The following is a 21,965-nucleotide window of genomic DNA, read 5'->3' as shown; positions in this document are numbered from 1 at the left end:
TTTTGGACAATTCAAGTGGTCCTTCAACTGGCCCCAATTCCTGTCTCTTATACACATCTAGATGTGTATAAGAGACAGGTTAGAATCTTACCAATTATAGATTCTGAAAATGGTTTCTCCCAAGCATACATTTTGATGAGTTTGACATATGTCAAGAGCTCGTTCATCTTCTGCACACGGTGGTCAGTTATGATGATTCCTTTTTGGCGAATAACCGATGTTAACTTTCCAAAAACAATCTAAAAAATAAATATACATCTTAGAAATGAACTGTTGCCATTCACAATGGATTAGGGCACATAAGCATAGATGCAAAAATAATATATTTACAACATATTTGCATTAGGTAAAACTAAAATTTACATTCTTTGCTTTATATGCATTAAGTTTATTTTGGGTTTTTATTGCATTTTGTAGCTCTATGTGCAGTCATGAAGTTCAGATCAGCATAATTTATTGTCATTTGTAAAATTCATTTTACATAGAAATACAATTGCAAGTGCCCATAATATCTCTGCATGTTTCTAAAGTTTAAAATTTTTTTTCTCAGGTGCACTAAAATACTAACACTTAAATGGCTAATAAAGAAATATAGGAAACTAATTTACTTTAAAAACTAATTATATAATAGAATATAATTATATCTAAAAAACATATTTTAATAGAATAATAGGGCCACGAATACATGTCACTTTTGTAATATTTCTTAGATAATTTTGTACCATTCCTCTAAATTTTATGATGATCCATTCATTAGTTTTGTGAAATTTTGCTAACAGTCAGTAAAAGGTGAATATATAATGTTCTTTGGAAGAGGTAATAATTCAATAGCCACATTTTTACCTGCAGTGGCCAGAAGCATATGAACGTAATGAAAACTCCAAGAACAGCAGACGGCCCAACAATTAGACCAACAGCAATAAGTACAGCAATAACGAGGAATATCGACGACAAGAGGAAGTTGCCAACGACGACCACATCATGGATACGCTGACTATCGTTGGTGCAAATATTTACTATCTGTATAAAATAAAATAAAAAGAAATCATTCAACCAAACAAAACTGATGTTTGAAGGAAAATTCCATTCTTTCCTTTTTTTAGTTTTTTTTTTTGCATTCTGATAAAACAAGTCTACTGTACTAAACAGGTGTTGGGCGAATTTTTTTCAAGCTTTTATTAGTTTATGCTACAAAAAATTTCTTTAAAGCAGTGTAACAAAGAGGCCTGGGCCTCAGGCTTCTTCAGGCTATTTAAGGTGGGTCCGGGTGGACAGCCTAGTGCGGTATGGGGCAAACCCTGTACATAAATAGGCCTCCTTCAAGTCTAAGGACATACTGTATTATGATGTTTTTCCGCTTGGCCGATTTGGGGCGAAATGAAATGCTGATGAATATCAGCTCATAGCTATTACGCCACTGCCCCAAGATGATTTGTGCATTTATTATTATTAACTGGAAACTGCTTACCAGCTTACTTCCCCTATTAATGGAATGACATACACCTGGAATGTATTGCACAAAAAAAAGATAAAGCGTGCAACAATGGACAAAACCACTTGATAATAGGGGCATTTTTATAGTCACTGAGAAGCAATATCTGACTCCCAGAAATTCTATACAAGGTTAAATTAAAAGTTTATAAATTAAACAAGTATTAATATTGTTTTCTCCCGTTAATAACTATGTCTATTTACATAGGATATTATATAATGGTTTGGTCCATTGTTGGGTCTTTATGGGGATTTCCTTATCTGCAACACATGAGGTGATTTGATAGTTTTGATAAAATCTAAGATAAATACGTTATTAAGTATAATTTTTTTTTAAATTAAAATTCATAACAATTCTGGAATCAAATTATTTTGGGTTATTTTTTTACAAATACATTGCTATTTATTCAAGAATTTTTTAAGGGAAATCTAAAAATTACAATTTTTCAGCTTTGCATTCTGCATATGTGGCAAAGACAAGCCAAAACAAGTTACTGGATGCAAAAATCAATTTTAGTTATTAATACAGGGTAAAACAGTAAAATGAGAGCTATAAAATGGTAAAAGAATCATTTAAGTCCAACATTTCCTCATGAAGTTACAAGTATTTAAACATAGAGCTATTTAAAGAACAACATTTGATAAATCAGCCTTTAAAGTTTATGATTTCTTGCATTTCTCAGACAGAGACCAACACCAAATCATTAAAAATTGTTGGTTTGACATTGAAAATGGGGGAAATAACAGCATGGCATGATATATAAATATATGAAGGTTGTTTAGTTCAATAAAATGTATTTCAAAAATGTTGACATTCTAGCATGTTTTGGCCATTATCTCTGAAACACGAATTGCGACGAGTGACTGGTTTGGCTTGCCCTCGTCACATATATGAAGTTATATAGTGACTATGATATCAAGGGAATTTCCCTAACCACTACCATGGTTGTAACATTAACAATTGCATGCTGTACGGCAAATATTTTGTTTACACTGGAGGTATGCCATTAAAACATTTTTCTTTTGAACAGGAAGTCTCATAAAATTAGTTCATTTTAGGCCAAATAAACTGTATTGTTATTTTCATGTCTAAAAATAAATAAATAAATGAAAAAAAAACAAAAACAATATAATAATTAACATTAAAAAAAAAATTAATAAAAAAGCCAATTTAACCCTGACCTCTCCAACTGTCTTATCCTGAAGGCCCCTCAACCTTGCGATCTTTTTGAACACCAATGTCACAACACCATTTTTCATTCGTGTCGCTGTCCTCATCCCAAAGGTCCAGAAGAAGACATCACCAAAGACTCTACTAATATTGAGCAGGAGGATGCCCAAAACTAGTGTCAGACCATACGCCAGGTCATCATTTTGATCCTCTATATACTTTAAAAGGTCTTGTACTAGAAATGCCTTGAATACAAAAAAAGAAAAGAACTTTAATGTAAACAATAGCTGAAATTTCTCTTATTAATTTATTACATACAAAATGGTTTATAGTAGCATCACTTACTATAAGTTATTATGCATAAAATTTAAGAAGAGACACAAGAACAGAAAAAGTAGTGACATTAATAACAGCAAGAACATACTGTAGTAAGTACAGTTCAAATATTAAATACGTTTTTTCAAAGTTTGTGTTGTTAAACTCATCATTTTCGAAATGCAATTGTTAAAGGTTCTCGGAATATTATAGTTAGAAAAAAATGCATAAAATGATGATAAAAAATAAAAAAGCCTTGTATAATACTAATTAAAACCTACAGTAGTAGTAAGTTCAATCAAACATGGTAAAATAGTGGATGGCCCAGACGGATGGAATGATGGACGGACGTACGGATGGATGAAGAGTAAAAAATGTAGTGGAGAGATACAATTAAATGAGTAGACAGACTGCCATCGAATGCTGTAGATAGACTGATTGATTAATTTATTAAAAAGAAACTAATTAAAAAACACCTTTAATAAAACTTTGAAATGAAATAAAATTCAGTTCATAATTAAAATCTGCTAAACATTCAATTTAAAATGTTAAAACAAAATTATACATATAGTAAATACAAGTACTTAATTGTCCAAAGACTTAATTGTTCTTCCTCGAGTCAGTCTGGTCTATACAGATAGACTTGGTACAGTTGGACTTTGAACATTATGGGAGATCTGTTTTTTGCACTAATGATAAATTAAACATATAATGTGTCTTTGTAGTAGAATGCTACAGACATACAATGAGCGAATAATCATGTTCTCTGTTGGTTTAGAACATGAAGAAATAAACACAACATTCAAAACATACCAAAGTAGTAGTCTACTTGACTATATTGGGAAATGTACTAATAGCTACATAACAGTTTACCTATTCATTTTTGACATCCACTAATTACAACATAAACAGACTAACAAGATTGTCAAAGCTACTATATCTCACTGTTGTTGAAGACTATGATTTATGTAAATGAATCACTTAGGGTTTTGAACGTGTAGAAATAAACACTACATTCACAACATTCAAAACATACCAAAGTTGCAATTTACTTGACAAAAAAATTGGGAGATGTACTCTAGCCATAAAAAGGATTTATAAGCTTCACTTCAACACCTAAATTACAGCCAAATGTTCAAAAGGTTAAAAATGTTGAAGAATAAAAAGTTTACTGTATTGCACACACAAAACTGAGGGGAAGGGGAGGGGGAGAGAGCAGGTGCAAAGGTGAAATGGAAGGTGCTACAAGAGGTAAAGGGGTACTCACAAAATAAGGTGGTTTGAGGTCTCTTTTAAATACACAGGTAATTTTTTTGGAGGGGGGGGGTGGGGAAGGGCGACTCGACTACCCCTACATATGCCACTGATCACATCAGTTTACATAGCTTTTTCAAAAAAAAACATTCAAAAACCTAATAATTTCTTTTTTAAAGCATTTTAGAAAATCTTAATCTTTATCCCATAAATGTCAATTTTAATTTTACTGTACAAGTACAAATAAAGATACAATATGTCTTAAAATTAAATTTAAGATTTTATACTTCAGTTCAAAAATTTGTGAAGTTTCACTACGGTTTATCATTGATACTACAGTATGTGGCTTAGCTTTGAGTGTACTTGGCCGTATCGACTGCATTATTGCTTAGTACCGAAAGGGCATCCCATGGCGTTATGACATTTAGTTTACTGTAGTGACGTTAAACTTTATACAGACTATAGTTAAAACACTTGCATTATTATTTCCTTCCAACATCATCTCAGGCTATTTATTGTGATTCCACATAACCATCAAAGCAACGGTAGATTATGCCTTCCATTGGTTTGCACATGATAAAGTAGGACATGATAAAGAAGGGCGTAGAAAGCAAACATTTTGGAAAGATTGCAATCACAAATCAATATGTTTTTATATGGTTCAAAACAATAAATTTCAACAGGTTAAAAACCAATTTCCTACCAGGGAAACCCCCCGTAGTATAACTGATGTGTACTGTAAAGTCTCCATGTACAATTAAACAGTAGCTTACATTACTGTATTAAGTTTCTGGTCAGCACAAGTGCCTCATTAAGAAAATATCATAATGTACCTTATTAATTTAACACTACATAAAGGATGGCATTTAAATTAAACCCATGACTCAACATAAATTTGTTTGTATTTTTGATAAGCAAAGAAAGATATATGAAACTCAGAAATTATTATGATGTCATGGTTTACATTTTTTTTTGTTGCACAACCGTATGTAAGAAAAGATAGTACTGTATAATACATACTCCAAGTATAGAAATGCACGCCATCGTGTCGGGATTCAATATTTTGACATTAATTATGTTATCATCAGGAATTAAAAATTATCCATATTTGCAAGCTTATGCACAAGTACCAAAAGTGTTTGACCAATCAAAACATTACCCCTAGTAGGTGACATAGTTATGAATAAACTAAAGTACGTAAGAAATTACAGGTCTCCCTCCAATTAAAGACCACGTTTGGGACTGGGATTTCCATGGTCTTTGGTCTCTAAAATAGAATAATAATAAGACATTTAATTGGAGGTATCTTTAATAGAGGAAGACCTGTACTGGTTCATACTACCATGCTCAGTCTATTGCAACGTTCAGACTAGCGCTCAATCCAGATATTCAATCAAGCCTGGTGTAAGTCTCGTGCCTGGCATGTGGGTTGACTAATGTTAACCTAACTCAGTCACAGAAAACTGTTGAGCTTTCACACTGTGATTGTAGTGATGGTTGTGCTGACCACACCACATTTTGACCAGATTACAATGAGAAGGTAGAAATGTCAACACAAGATCAATCCCGGGTCAACTTGGGTATCTTTTCTAGATTGAATTTTTGGGTTAAGAGCAATGTCATGCTTAGACCACAAAAATTATGAAATTGGGTCACTCAAGTGTGGCGGGACTCTCCTTAGTCTGATTATAGACAATGGTGGTAATAGATCTATTTCTATATTGTCTCATTGGATGGGCAACTACTGTATGCAGAAATTTTTTAATAAAAATGTTCATAAAGCCAATGCAACAACAATAACTCAAACGGCAATAAACTAGAATGGTAACACCAAGTAATAAAACAACAAAGGGCTAGGTCAGCTGAATAATATTTAAACTTTAAATGAAAACCTTTAATCATTTTATATTAACTGTAAAGTATTCTATATTGGGTTTTTTTTTTTATCATGCCACAAGGATTGATGTCTTGGGTGTAGTGGGCTTAAATTTGCCTCTGTTATGTGAAAATGATCATGGGCCAAATTTTCAAATTAATTTCTTTAGAAAACCATTGAGAGAAAAAAAAATATTTTGGTACTATAGGCCCCATAGATAATTAGCAATTTCTACACTATACTCTAAAAAATTGAGTAAAGTTTACGTAAGAAATTTGTTCAACACACAGCATGATATATTTATAGGCATATTGGCGTTTTGGTAGAACACACATTTGGTGTTCTGGTTTTATTGAAACTTTTTAATAAGTATTCATATAGAAGCTACCATTACACAATTACGCACTAGATTTTATACAGGATACAGAGGGGTACAGTACCTTATCAGTTAAAACAATTATTGACTTTGCTATTGGTTTGAGAATTAACTGAAAGGTTAAATCATGTCATAACTTCTGTAATATTGAATGAATATCAATTCAGGAAGTGGAGATTTTTTATTCTAATTCATATTTCTGATAAAGGCCAAAAAACATTGTAGTGATCCACGCAGTAACAATTTGAAATCAGAATTTGTTTTCTTTGTCTGCCATGTTTACACTTAAATAGTTCTGCTTTGAATACGATACTAACCGAACTTGCAAAGGCAGAGAATAGCCACATGAACAATCCGAGCAGCATAAACATGTGTCGTGTTCTTATGAAGCGGTAACAGACTTTTTTAAGTGACGCCTCCTCTTTACCTTTTGCAGCTAGTTCTTCCAGCCACAACCTCTCAAACCTGAAATTAGAAAAATAAAGACAATAAATAATAGTTAAATCATTATAATACTCTGAGCAATTCACAAATCTAACAATTTGTTCATTTTGTATTGGGCTCTGTCTGGACACTATCAAATTTTACGTGACAAATAAATGTGATGTGCCCATATTTGGGTGTAATTTGACATCATCATGCCTATATAGGGCATTATGATATAATTTAATAATATATAATTTAGATTTAATATTTATATTCAAATGTTGAAGATACAATGTCCACTCTTCCAATACTCATAATATTCATTCATAAATTGATAAAGGTAACTTTAAAGTGAAAGATAAACAATAATTTTGCTTACAGTTACTCTATCTCTGATCATATTTTTTTTTTTAAATGAATAGTATTAGGAAATTATTTTCTTTATCACTTACAAAATTTAATTAAACAGCATCTTAATGAGCATGCAGATCGAATATAATGAAATTGTGATAATAAAAACAATTCTAAACTTATAATTGCAATTTTATATTTTGTAAAAAAAGTCTTTAGTTTTTATACTAATTAGCATAATGGTTTAAATGCAGGCTCCGGAAGAAACTTTTTTTGATGTTGTACAAATTGGATTTTTAAATCCGTTCAGTGTCTTATGAGTTGTATGAGATATCAACTAAATTATTTTCACTCTGGAGCCTTGCTTTAAGCATTTTACATTCTGGCTATTTGCCATATATCTTGGCCTCTATTTTGCAATATGCCTGCAAAAATGTTACTTAATTGAAAATACTTGGCTTTGTTCAAGTTTATCTTCAAGTTAGGTTTATCAATTTATAAAGCTGATTGGGTTCCCTGTCAATTCTCTACTAAAATTGTATTGTTGAATGTCAACAGTGTAGTAATGGGATCGTAAAATGTTTTAAATTTATATAAATAGGTAGAAATATATACAAATACATACATACAGGTTTGCTAAACAAGGTCTAAAAAAGTCTTGCCAAAGCCATTTTAATTACAGTGTAACAACACATGTATATTATGAATAACACTGAACTGACAGAGAAAGGCAACATCACTAAATTTATCGCTCCAAGCTCAAACTGTTTGAAATTATATTTTTAAGAGCAAAGAAAGTGTACAGTAATATTTTATGAATTTTGTGATTTGTTCTGTATTTACATTACAATTATTTAGAAAAAAAAGTCATGTGTAGGTTATGTACAGTACAATGTATAATTTATCTTCTTTATCATGGTATTGGTAGCACTTCACTAAAGCTGGATAAAACTTCCAAAATGTTCTTATTAATGTACATAAAGAAGAATGAATTAGAATTTTACTTAAATATTATATTGATTGTTATGGATGTTTGCTTCAAACACAGCATATTCGTAACTGTTGAAAATGAAAGTGATTATTTTATAGATTTCATGGCAGTACGGTATTGCTGCCTGCCAGCTGTAGAGTAACTGCAATTAAATCTATAGGAAGAATAGTAAAAAACCAAATACCATATCAATCTGACTGATTTCTATTCAAATTGCAGTGTCTCCTGATTAACTGACCTTTGAACACACTTTAAAGTGAACAGTTAATTGGTCATCCACTATACGGTAACTTCAGTACTGCTTGCTCTAAATGTCAAGCTTCAATATAAACACTGAACTAAAAATTTATGACAATGCTTGGTGGTAAAATGATAAAATATTAATTTATTTCATTACCTCAGAATGTTAATTACAAATTCCTAGAAATCATTATCGTAGAATTCATAGCAAAAATATTTTTTTACTATAAATTCTGAAAAGAACATGTTTAAAGGGGACTGGGCTAAGATGTATGCAAATTTACTAATAATGAAGTAAGGGGTCAATGTGGGAAGTGTGCAAAATTTTCTATCTGGGACAAACTGCCGAAAATTACCACACCCTTTTTGAACAAGTTTTTTATACTTTAAATAAATACATATGTTGGGGGATGAAATTTCAGAAATCACATCTCGTCACATGTCCCTATTCATTGCAAATTAGCTTATAAATATGCTGGTCGCAAAGAGTTGCTTTCATTTTCAAATTGTTTAGACCATGTTTCTACTATTTCTAATGTATGTAAAGATGACCAGAAATGGCACTTTTGACCTTTGACCTAATTGTTGCAGGATTTCCTTCCATACCATATTTCTGTGATTACAGTACTATACTGACCACAGAGAATTAATTTTAGTCTCAAATTATTCAGAGATGTTTATACAGTATAGCATTGATTGTAATTAAGAATTTTGTTTTAGATTTATTAATGAATTATATTCAATTATCAATTTTTTTATTATTTTAATTTCTATAAAAATATTAAATGATTCATTATATATATATTACAAATATGTTTTATTATGTTTAATTTACTACCACTGTAGGTTTGTTTTTATAATGTAAATTATAAAAAGTAATTTTATTTAGATTTCTTGAAGATTAATATATTATTATTAAAATGAGCTCCTACCTTTGTCCATTTGTTTCTGAGTTATCATTATCTGACAAATCCCACAGATCACCATATTTTAATGTCCTTTTGTAAGCTTTTCGATAAACGGGTGTCAGCCAGGAACAGGTGAGCATGGAAAAGAGTCCCATGTGGTCCAAGGGGCTGTATCTTATATTGCTTCGATCCCTGAAACAAGAGACAAAAATGGATGCAACTTTATTGATGTCGAGACTGTTATCATATTGTCATGAAAAGTTGTATGAATGAAAAAGAGCAGGGGTGGGCATAAAAATCGGTCGGAGGGCCAAAGTGAATTTTTTATTTAACACCGAGGGACGCACCCAAACTTGATGTTTCTAGTGAGCTTCTAAAAACCTCCAAGCTCTGCTTTTATTTTCAGTTTTAATGTTATTTTTTACATACGATCGGTGTCGGGCCGTAAAAAACAAGGTGTTCACAGGCCGCAAAAACATTGCTGTCAGCCGCATGCGGCCCGCGGGCCGCACTTTGCCCACCTGTGAAAAAGAGGGTGTATTAAAAATCCGCATTGTATTAATCTGTTCAATTATTTCTTTATAAACACCAATCAAACATCAATTTTTTCCACCTGTAGTCTGGCTTTAAAGATTTCAACAAGCCACACATTAAAAAATAATTAGTTTTTATTATTATTACTATTGTTAGTTCAATTATAAATTACTATAAATATTGAACTTGTTATTAATGTTTATGAATCATTGTCATGATTGAAGCAGGGTGAACATATAAACTAAATAAAGTACCATATGCCATACTAAATGCAGAAAAAAAAATTGAAGGAGACTGTAAAGCAAAAACAAATCGTATAACAATACCAAAAATCCCAATAGACTGGTAGGTACTGGTGTAGTCTACCAACATGTGATCTCATTAAAACATATGATCTCATGTCAGGAAGTCCCAGATGGATGTTTACTGAACTCAGTAGGTCAAGGTTTAATTCCTTTGCATCAGAGTACCAGAATAATGAACTTAAAATATTCTTCTATTACGTGTATCTTCTTAAATGGGAAGAGGGCACCATAATAATTTACTTAATGGATACTTGGGGACTGAAAAAAGAAAAATTGAATTCCTTGTTGTATGTAAACCTGAAAATTGTCTTACAAAAATATTTGCAAGGCAAAAATATATCACAGACTGAAGTCAAGGCCACAGTAATTTGCCTGAAATTTTGTAGAGTATAAACCTCTATGTCTGAATCTTATAAATTAATGTAACAATTCTAAAAACAACTAAAAATATTTAATAGAACAGTTAATTTCTTTCTACTGTAGCCTCCGGCAAGTTGTATGTACATACAGTAGAATTATCAATACAATTACACTTACTTTGGTTTAGGTCTAAATGGAAGAAGCACCTTCATAGGGTCTTTGTATTTCTGGATTCCCTTCGAGACATAATTATCATGAGGGTGCAATATAATATCTTCATCAACTCTTGCATCCCCATATGCAGCATTGTCCACAGGATCCCCTATAACTGGATCTCTTGTGTATAAATTGCCATTTGTGTTGCTGGCATCCTTTTTACCAAGCTTGTCTCCTGAAACTGCATCTCTCGTGTGGTTGCTATTTGTGTGGTTGGCACTACTTTTACCAGATTTAACCTCTACCTCTGTCCCATCAGTTGCCATCTTGTGATGAGATTATATTAATATTCTGGAAAAAATGAAAAGAAATAAAATCAATATTAATTCTGTTTAATTTCAACAACCATATTGATTACAATCAGTGTTATTTATAATTCCAGCCACGAATAAATTGTGTTTATGCAGAATACTCTTAAGAAAACTAAAACATACACCATCAGATACAGATACCAATACTGTATATAAACTTTATTACATTCTTTTCAGTTAATTATAAATGTTTCTTTATTCATACAGTGTAGAACCCCCCTCCTTTTGGTCACAAACGGCGGAAAGTATCTAACAATATATGGCCTATTCAGGAAACCCCCATTAAAGAGGGACACTTTGTTTTTGGTAATGAAGGTGTCCCCTGAACCTGGTTCTACTGATTACCATTAAAATAAGAGATTATTTATACACAGTACCGTACTCGCGCGAATAAGCGCCCTGTTTGAATAAGCGCCCCTACTAATTTGAAAATGTCCTTAAGCGCCCCGTTTGAATAAGCGCCCCTTCTAATTTGAATAAGCGCCCCCTTATAAGATTTTCTTTTTAGCAAGTCAATAATCCAATCAATCCTGAGACTGTGGTTGTTGGCATGATTTGAGCTGTAGAGTGGAAACACATTCTTCTTCAGTCAATATCAAAATAAGGATGTTTCTCTTGAACAGATGAGGGCTCCGATCCCTGGACAGACAGTATATTTCCAACTTTAATCTTTTTTACATATTTGTCTATGTCTAGTCCTACTTCTCTTTTTCTTTTTTCAACCTTAAGCACATTCTCATCTGAGTTTTCAAGAAAAATACAATGATTCTGCCATCCTGCTAATCTCAATCGGCTGATGGCCAACAAGCTAACCACTACCCACCACTAACTGCATCTGCTATTTTGCTGTAAATATTCACGCATTCTTGTTATGAGCCATGTTCTCTGGATGATTATCTTTTCTAACCACCATTCGTAATGTCCTTATATAGGATGTGTATAAGAGACGGATCTAGGGGGGCACGGCGGTTAAACCTTGATGAATTTTGTTCCATTAATTGCCTACTATAATTTATAATTTCAAAAGTTTATCAAAAGTCTTTGTATTTTTCATTTTATTATGATCATGAGAAATAAATAATAATAATACTATGTATTTGTAATGATAATTAAAATTTAATTAAAATTAATCATTCTAAATAAAACAGAGCACAAAAGAAGTATCCAAGGGCCAATGCCATAGCCAGGATTTTCAAACAGTGCAGGACATTATCAGGGTGGACCCACTTTACGCATAAATTCGAACTATGTCGACTCATTTTACAAAATGAAATCTGGACCCATTTTTCAACAAGTGGAACGATTTTATGCATAAATTTACATAATTTGGACCCATTTTTAAAAATGTGGAACCCATTCTTTGTGGACCCATTAGAAAAATTTTGTGGGAATGTCCCAATAGTTGGCTACGGCATTGTCAAGGACAGCCAAAAAAAATTAATCGTTAGTTTCCTGTCTGGGATTTGAAACTATTTTTTGGCAAGGGTATTAATGCATGCTATTTTATTATTTTACAGGTATACTGGTAAACAAGCTGGTAAATAATAAAATTTGTTGTTTATGTATTTTCAACTCTTCTTAGGGCCTGTTTCTGCTGAGCAAAAAAACATGTGTATTTAAACGGTTATTAAAAAACACTTGTTTTTTCACCAGTAAAAACAAAAACACGGTTAGGAATGCGTTCTAAAAATGCGCGTCTTTACACGCATTCGTTATAAGGTTCGCATTCAGAAAACGCATGTTTTCTGGTGCACTTTTCAGCTGCAACGCACTTACCGTGTTAGTCATGACCCATCGGTGACCGAAATTGACCTCTTCGTTGGTTTGTTCGCCTGTCCGCGGAAAATTTGGGGCGAAGAAAAAAATTAAACCAATAGGATGACATGCTTGAAGATCATACCATACTTTTTTCATGCTTCCGTGGTGTGTTGTTTACTTCTTTCGCAGCATGCACTGTACCTCGTAAGAAGTAAGGTCAGCTTCAACTTCCGTTGGTGACCGTCATTTAAGCTCCGCCCACCTGCCAATGCTTGCATTACCGTGTTTTTATTAGTTGCACTTTTTTCGCTAGAAACGCGTTCAGAAGGAATTTAACCGTTTATAAAAAACTCATGTTTTTGGCGTTATTCAGCAGAAACACGCCCTTAGGCTTTGGCAACAATGTTTAAGATTGTCATTATTTTTATGGAAAAATTATTGTTTTTTGAAAAAAGCAAATACAGCGGGAAATATAGTAAACTTTTTTCATGGAAGGTTCTACCATTTTATGAGAGCAGGGACATGAAATTGGCAATTAATTTTACTTGGCCTGCTGGACTGTACCATAAAAAACTTGGTCAACATCAGCATCTAAAGACATGGACTATAATTGTCATTCAATGATATTATAAACTTAGTTTGAACATGGACGAATTAATTCCTCCACGGTCTGAACTTCAATTGACCCTTAAGTAAATGAAATGATATAATACTACCTAATCCAAACAAAAATATAACAAGTGTTGTTAGCTTAACTTGCCTTGACAATGAGCTATGATGAAAGAACAAAATGCAACAGAGAATGCACTGGTTTAAAAATAGCTTATAAAAAGTAGGTGAGAAGTCATTCTGCTGATATATGAAAACCAATAATGACCTTTATAAACATTAGCTATGTTAATGTACACTATTTCCTAGCCTAAACAAAAGCAATCATCTCATTTACTAGATAACACAGTAATTAAAATTGCTTTCACAAAAAGTAGGTGAAAAGTTACCTACAATAAATACAATTCCATTATACTGTACCTCTCCTACAGTTTCTCAAGCTATCAATCAATCTGTGCCCCATCCAATGAAAAATACCAACCCCACCTCAAAAACCAATAAGTTAGTTTATCTACACTACAGTACATTTAAATTTAATCAAAAAAAATTGCAAGTTAATCAGCATGTATTCTTAAGTAATTTTTTGGGCCTAATAAAAATAATTGTTAGTTTCACATCCAGAATTTGAAATTATTTTTTTTTGGTGAATGTATTTACTATGCCATTTACTACCCTATGTACTAGTGGTAAACAGCGTGGTAAATAATAAATGTTTTTTTTTTTTTTTATTAACATGTTCGCTACCAGCGACGAGTATACTCATACCATAGGGTGTTGCTGAAGGTGAAAATCAGGGTAACATTCTAGTGTTTGTTACTTCATTTTTATACTTGATTGTAGAACCACCGACTTACAGAAAGGGCCGATAAGTTCAAAGAAGGCACTCCTAGACGATAACATACAAATAACGTATGTATGTTTGTTGAATTATGTTGCCGGCAGTACACTCGATTGCACGAGTGAGGGCGCCCTCTAAACATATATCAACAAATGCAAAAATGCACTTGACAGGCTTCATAGGTATTTATTAATTTGCCTCTGATGATGAGAGCAGCAGAGGCGCCAGGATCCCTGACGGGGGTCAAAGTCCCCGGGCGGATCATAGTGGGCGTGGTCGGGTGCCACTAAAAACCATTCGAAAATAAATGACAATTTAGCGATTTCAAAGGCTTATTCAATCGATTTTATTAGTCTACTATTTAGAGGAAAATATTTTTCTACAGTTCACCAAACCGTCTGTCATCACTGTCAGCACTAGGAATCTCTCTCTCTCTCTCTGTACGCCAATGTCTAGACATACGGTATATCTTTTTCTCAGCCTCTTTTTCTTTTTGGTTTTCTTTAAATTCTTTTGTTTTTCTTTCGACATCCAAAATAAAAATATCACCAGCCTGTAATTCATCAGCCATGGTGTTTTGGCTGTGTTTCTTTCCCGATCCTTCGTCTTGGTTTGATGAAGTTATAATTTACATTTAGCCAATCAGAGAAATAGATTGGCAATATATCGATGTTGGCATATTGCCGGTGCCAACATTATAAGCACTGCCTTTCTTTTAAAAGTTAATAATGATTTCTGATCAACGATTACATAGGCCTATTTTGTTATATTTATTTTGCTATTCTACTTAATTAGATAACTGCTTTCTTTGTTTTGGTTAATTTTATTATAATTGACCTATTTATTTATAATATAGGCCTAGACCTATTGGATGAGTGAGGTTCACAGACTTGGTGTTATACTACTACTACTAGGCCTGGCCTGGCCTAACCTAGCTAGGCAAGGGCCTAGGCCTGGTTCCCTTTTAGTCTTTAGCGTTTTGTGTTCCTGTCGACTCAATCAATTTATCGTATTTGTATTCTGTATGTATTCCACCATTGTATTGTACTTTTTTTCTTTTTTTGGCGAATAAAGAGTAAGAAAGCCTCGCCTAAATCAAGTGCCCAGATAGCTGGCGCAGAGTCCAGCAGTGTAGGCCTAGTACACCCCCTAGTACAATCTGCGCTCTGCAGACCTTACCTACTCCTCTTTCCGACTCTACCTACCTAGCTAGCCTAGCTCTTAACTTTTCGATCCTTCAGTCTCCTCTTATTCGAGTTGTACCGAATGAATGCGCTATACTAAATACAATACATTCATTCAGTAAATACAACGTGCAAAATAATAATATTACCGTGTTGTTCTATCATCTAGGCCTATCTTTGCAGTCGTAGAATTCTCTCTGAATACACGTCCGATGCCTCTGACACTCACGTTACAAATGTTCGTTCTTTGGCACCTGCTCCACATGTGATTAAATAGAAATCCGTGTCATGTCATCATCGGAACTTCCACCAGACACGGATGCATCCTTCCAGCATAATAGAATACTATCAACTTTCACATACATATCTATTAATATAATCACCAATCACCTACTTTTTGGTCGCACCTTTTACGGTTCAATAATTTCTTAAGTTTGTATACTCATGGTATACTGCATGAGTAGAGAGGGATCACCATTCACCTAATTGATTTTATTGGAGATTTTATAGGCATTCATTGTATTAATATTTTGTCAAGAGGTTCCCACTTGGTGGGCGATCGTCCCCTGGTTTCCCTTTTGGACAGTTCTGTCGAATTTTTAATAAATATATAACAATAAGAATGGGTGACAGGAAGGTGTTCTGCAGGGAAAACGGTGAGGATAACACAGGGGAACAGTGAATTTTACTGTTCCCTGATATCTCCATGGTTAAATCAGGGAACGGTAAACTAAGAAAGAGTATAGAAGGTGCATTTTCCTATATGTAAATGACAATAATAGTAATATAGTAATTGAACAATGTGATGATAATAATAATAATAATAATAATAATAATAATAATAATAATAATAATAATAGGCCTAGTCGTAATAACAATAATTAGTAATAAAAATAATAAATAAAAACAAATAATAACAAATAGGCCTAATAATATAATAATAATAATGATAATTCTTCTTAATAATGTAATAATAATAATAATAATAATAATAATAATAATAATAATAATAATAATAATAATAATAATAATAATAATAATAATAATAATAATAATAATAATAATAATAATAATAATAATAATAACAAATAATAAAAAATAACAATAACAAATAACAATAATATAATAAGATACCGTAAAACCTCGAATTGAAGCTCTGGGTTTCTTTTTATTGTGAACTTTGGATGGGCTTCTTTTCAAGATGGGCTTCTTTTCAAGGCTACTTTTGCAAAGTAAAAAGGAGGAATCTTTTCAAAATGAATGCTGTAAATTTTGTGAATATATCCCATAAAACAATAACTATAAAAGCCACTGTAACACCAATCTGTATCATGGAGTAGATTTAACTGGCATTAAATCACCTAAACTAACTGTATAAACCAATTATTTTTTTTTTTTAAATTCATGTACATGTTGCATGGGCGGATTTAGGGGGAGCCCCTTCCCCCCTTTTATACTGAAAAAAAATTGTTGTCAGACAACCCCATGCACAATGACCACAGTACACTGATATGTGTGCACATCTCCATTGACGACACCCCTTCAGTAGACTTACTCTTTTAATATTAAAGTACAGTTTTTGTGTATACAACATTTGACACTTTTGACATGTAAGTTTTACTTCCTTATTTGTTTTCAAGTACAGTACCTGGTTTAATCATCATTGTGTAATTTACAAAATATATGCCTACTGTATGAAATTGTATAATCCTGTTGTCTCTAATTGTCACGAAACAAAGTACCGTAGCCTACCTAAACCTAGGGCCTTGGCCTATTTCCAGTGGCGGATTTACGGGGGGGGGGGGGGGGGGGGGGCGTAAGGGGCGTACGCCCACCCCCACTCTATATTTTACAAAAAAAAAAGAAAAGAAAGAAAAGAAAAAATTACACCCACAGTGTTTAAGTCTTCTTTTCCTACCAAAACACCTTAGGAGAGTGCTATTCATAAATCCACTTGGTGAGAAATAGAACAACTTGTAATTTATTCAGTAGCGGATTTTTGTTGTTTGACGACTTTTTTTTTAACGGATTTTGAATATTAGTTTTCCTTTTTGTTGATTTTTTTTATTTTTATGCTCGATGTTGCTGAGAAACTTCATCATGTTTTCTAGAAGTGAAATTTCTCTTTTGAAATGGTGTACATTTATGAGCCTTTGCATGTTGTCAAAGATTATGTTTGAGATGTTCATTGAAGATGCACTTAAACCCACAGCTGTGAGTAGATGAATTATTATTAATTTAATGACACATTTCATAGTTGCATATTTAATAAAGCAAGAAACAAAGAGTATGCAATGTAACCACCTAATTTATTTTCAAATCCTCATTCTTGAAAGTGAAATTCTACGTTTTGGAAATTTTGCATGAAATCTGTTAACCACGCTGTCAAGATCGAGGTTGCATCACATATCACGATGTATTCCAAGCATCATGAGGCTATCCAAACGAGCATTTGTCATCAGAACGCAATTTATTTTTAATTAGTCTCATTGAACTATTATTATTACTACGATGGCTGTCTCTTATACACATCTAGATGTGTATAAGAGACAGGGGCTATGCTTCCCCGATTGGGGGGGGGGCTATATCCCCATTCCCCCTAGTCAAAATCAGCTCAATACAACCTCATATTCCTCAAATGTGCTGGGCTGGGCTGGGCTGTTCCTCAAATGTGCTTGGACCCCCACCAGCGGCTCTTCCCCTGGACTCCGCCGGGGGCCCTAGGCGACCCCCTGGCCCCCAGCCTAAGGCTGCTCGCTTCGCTCGCATATTGCGCCCTCCTGGCAGGCTGGATCCGCCCCTGAGTTGTACTGTCCCTATCTAAAAAAAAAAAAAGCCTGCTACCTTTAGAAGACGCCCAATGACTTTATTTGGCTTTTTTTCGAGGCTAATTTTGCAAACTAGAGAGGGGATTCAATTCGAGATGGGCTTCATCTCGAGATTAAGCCCACTGGGTTTCAATTCGAGGTTTTACGGTATGTACATTCAGAGGAACTGCTACTCTGACCGCAAGGCACGGGACAATCTTCCAGCAACTTTCACCTACATATGCTATCATCTGTGTTTATCTCAACATTTGGCATATCATAATATATACAAGCCTATCATTTTATTACGGCCCAGTTTCTGATCCATTCTCGCTGAGAAATTTGCCAACACAGGATGTCTGACAAGTCCGAAAAGGTGGAGGGGAAGGGACCAGATGATCCTCGGCAAGGGTCCCCGAGAATGAAAATTTCTGGTGTACTGTAGATGAGGTGGGGTTGGCTTAGTATGGCCCAAACTTTTAGACCATGAATAATATAAAAATAACGTTACTGGATAGGCATTTGTCAGACGACCTTGATCGAGGCCTCGGACGACCGGGGGTGGGGGAGTCCAAGCCTAGATTCGCAGAGTGCGTGGAAAACCGTCCGTCTAACCCCCGCTGGCATGTCACTCTGCGCCCGGCCCCCACTATTGCCTCGTCGATACTAATTTTAGAGAATGCGTCACAATAAAAAGCAAGAGGCGGGTCCAATGCGGGGGGGGGGGGTTGGGGGAGAGGGATGGGCACATGCAATCTTCCCGTTATGCTAATAGTGTAGGCCTACCGTACTGTACATTTTTAAATTTCAATATGATACCAAAAGAAGAAAAAATAAATACAATACGTTTGATGGAATTAAGCCGACGTACCATTTATTCCGTTAATCACGGAATTTCTTGTGATACCCGGTATTGGTTATTCAGTTATTAAACTTAATATTATTGTTTAAAGATGTACTGCATGCCGATATAATTGGTAAAGCCTACAAAATCCTGGTTTTGAATACTAGCTCATTTAATAGGCTAGCATAATACGCTATCTTCCAAACAGAATCAAAATCACTGTTTCGTTGATAGATATTTTACTACACCGTACGTACGGTCACGTTCTTATTAATTACAAGCCAATTTAAGGGTCTCTGCAAAAAATCTGAATACCGGAAAGGAAGGCTGTTTGGGAAATTTCCTCTCATTCAAATGTTAGATAGATATATGGCAATTCAAACAAGAAATTTAATTTTTCAATTTGTTTAGCTCATGACAGTTTCAGAACTATTACGTCTCAAGACATCAAATGTAGTAGTGTACCGCAAACTCATTATTTTATTGTAAATTTATTCTTAAATAATGTACTGTCAGTTAAAAACCTGAAAAATACCTTTTTTTTTTTTTTTTTTTTTTTTTTTTTTTTTTTTTAGCTTCCACTAAGAAACAGATCGAAAACAAATTGTTTTCAACCGATTTGCAGACATTTTTTCGATCTGTTTCTCGGTGGAAGAATTAATTTGATTTTTTTTTTAATGAGATAAAATTTTAACATGGTGATCCAGGGATCCAGACCTTCGAAATAATATCATCCCTTTGGGCATAATCGTTTATAAGAATATATCAAATATTCTACGTACGATAAGTTTAAAATTTGATTTATCTAAGTAGTGTCGCCAATGGGGGTGCCAGAGGCTAGGCTTATAAGCTAATTATAGTAGGACCCCGTTCCGCAACCTTTTTAGCCCGCGACCCAAATCCAAATAGGCCTCAGCCGCGACCCATTGACCTCAGGCCAAATTATCCTGAAAAATCTTGACCAAATTATTAAATAATGATGTATTATTGTGGTCAGGTTTGCCTGCTTTTAATCACTACCTTGAGTTCATTGTTTCCTTCACATTATTTAATTTTGTCTTTTAATATAAAAAAAAAATGTCATTTAAACAATATGATGCAATGTGGAAAGTATGAAAACGCCTAGTTCTACCTTGTAAAGTTTTATCAAATTTAATACCGAGACCATTTAGTGCGATGGTTTACTTTTACTTCGGAGCAGGGATCATGCAATTCTCCGCGTTGGCACACAGGGCCACTGTTTTCAGCCTTTTCCGATACTTGGACTTGATGAACCATGATCGCATATAATTATAAGAACACCCAAGTTTGAGAAAATATTTCAACGATTTTTGTATGTCGGGCGTATTTTAGTAAATTCGCGTGTTACGGACGATCCGAACATAAGATGCGCGTATGAGATGCGCGTTTAAATTTCCGATCGTTATTTGCTATTTAATAAAGCCGGTTTTCCACTAGGCGAATTTAATTGCGCGAATCGCAAGTGTCGGTGAGCTTTACTCACATGCATCCTGGTTCAGTTGTTGGCATTCTTTTGTCGGCATTTTCGTTTGTTACCATTAATTTTGTTTTTATCAGAAGCGATTACACAACCAATCAAAATTTCTTCGCGACCCAAACATTGGCATGGGCCGTGACCCATTCGGAACGGAGTGAGGAAATCGGTTTTTTAGGTTTTCACATTATCGTACTCACGCGAATAAGCACCCCGTTTGAATAAACGTGAAAATTTGAATAAACGCCCCCTCAATAATCCAATCAATCCTGGGCCTGTGGATGTTGGCATGATTTGAGATGTGGACTGGAATCACATTCTCCTTTAGTCAATATCAAAATATCCAACTTCCATCTTCTTACATTTGTCTAGGCCTAGTCCTACTCCTTTTTAGACAATTTGCACCTTTAACATATTCTAATCTAAGATTTCAAGAAAACATGCAATCACCCGATGGCCAACAAGCTATAGACCACCATCACTAATTTAATCTGCTATTCTGCTGTACGTAATACTGTACTCACAACATTCTTGTCATGACAAGCCATGCTCTCTGGACGAATATCTTTTCCGTCGGACCACCATTCGTAATTTACGGTTTCCTGATGTCCTTTTATAAATGCTTTTCATTCAAAATATGCCTTTTGAATTTAATAAGTTCTCATAAGAACCCCTCGATTTTCATCTATTTCCATAAGCGCCCCATCAATTTCCACTCTGTTTTCATAAACGCCCCGTTCGAATAAGCGCCTCGTTTGAATAAGCACCCCTCAAAAAGTGCAAAAAATATTTTAAGCGCCCGGGCGCTTATTCGCTCGAGTAGGGTAATTCAGATTGTTGTATGAATTCAGATCTCAGCTCACCATGGTTCTTGATCGACTGGTTTTTATAAGCGGGTGCTAAAACTGTTTCGTTTTTTAATTTTTATTTTTTAGTGCATTAACGAAAAACGAAACATTTGTGTATATTGTTCCAATGATTTTATTATCAATTTGAATCATTTTTTTTTAATTTGGTATCTTGTGAACGCACCAAATCTTTATCGAGTGCCATCGATTTAAAGGTGTATGTTCGATTAAATACTGAAGTATTATCATTATAATACAAATCCTCCATGAAAATTATGAAACGTAACGTTCATGACTAAAAACCATAAAAGGTCTTGTAAGATCTTTGCTACAACTCCAAAGTTATAGAGGGCGATATAACCACTATAATTTACTATCAACAATGGAACACTCGAAGCAAGCCAAAATTCAGATGATCAGAGTGGTGGCGGCAGGATTTGCCGGAGAGGGCGATGGG

The 21,965-nt window shown here is 34.0% G+C and overlaps 1 protein-coding gene across 1 annotated transcript in view; it reads right to left on the bottom strand.

Moving 5' to 3' along the window:
* LOC117101352 (multidrug resistance-associated protein 5-like) overlaps positions 1-15,843 on the bottom strand; it is a 34,435-nt gene extending 18,592 nt beyond the window's left edge. Inside the window, exons 1-7 of the mRNA XM_033241325.1 lie at positions 15,664-15,843; positions 10,776-11,105; positions 9,424-9,591; positions 6,801-6,948; positions 2,674-2,907; positions 844-1,020; positions 92-239 (exon numbers count right to left, since the gene is read on the bottom strand). Coding sequence (XP_033097216.1) covers positions 92-239; positions 844-1,020; positions 2,674-2,907; positions 6,801-6,948; positions 9,424-9,591; positions 10,776-11,080 — 1,180 coding nt within the window. The 5' untranslated portion in view covers positions 11,081-11,105; positions 15,664-15,843. The remainder of the gene's footprint in view (positions 1-91; positions 240-843; positions 1,021-2,673; positions 2,908-6,800; positions 6,949-9,423; positions 9,592-10,775; positions 11,106-15,663) is intronic.
* Positions 15,844-21,965: the final 6,122 nt, after the last annotated feature.

The sequence above is a fragment of the Anneissia japonica genome, unplaced genomic scaffold, assembly GCF_011630105.1.
Source record: "Anneissia japonica isolate Jap-2015-1 unplaced genomic scaffold, ASM1163010v1 scaffold2293_len299155_cov175, whole genome shotgun sequence".
Taxonomy (NCBI): Eukaryota; Metazoa; Echinodermata; class Crinoidea; order Comatulida; family Comatulidae; genus Anneissia; species Anneissia japonica.
This window is presented reverse-complemented; position numbering and strand designations above follow the sequence as displayed.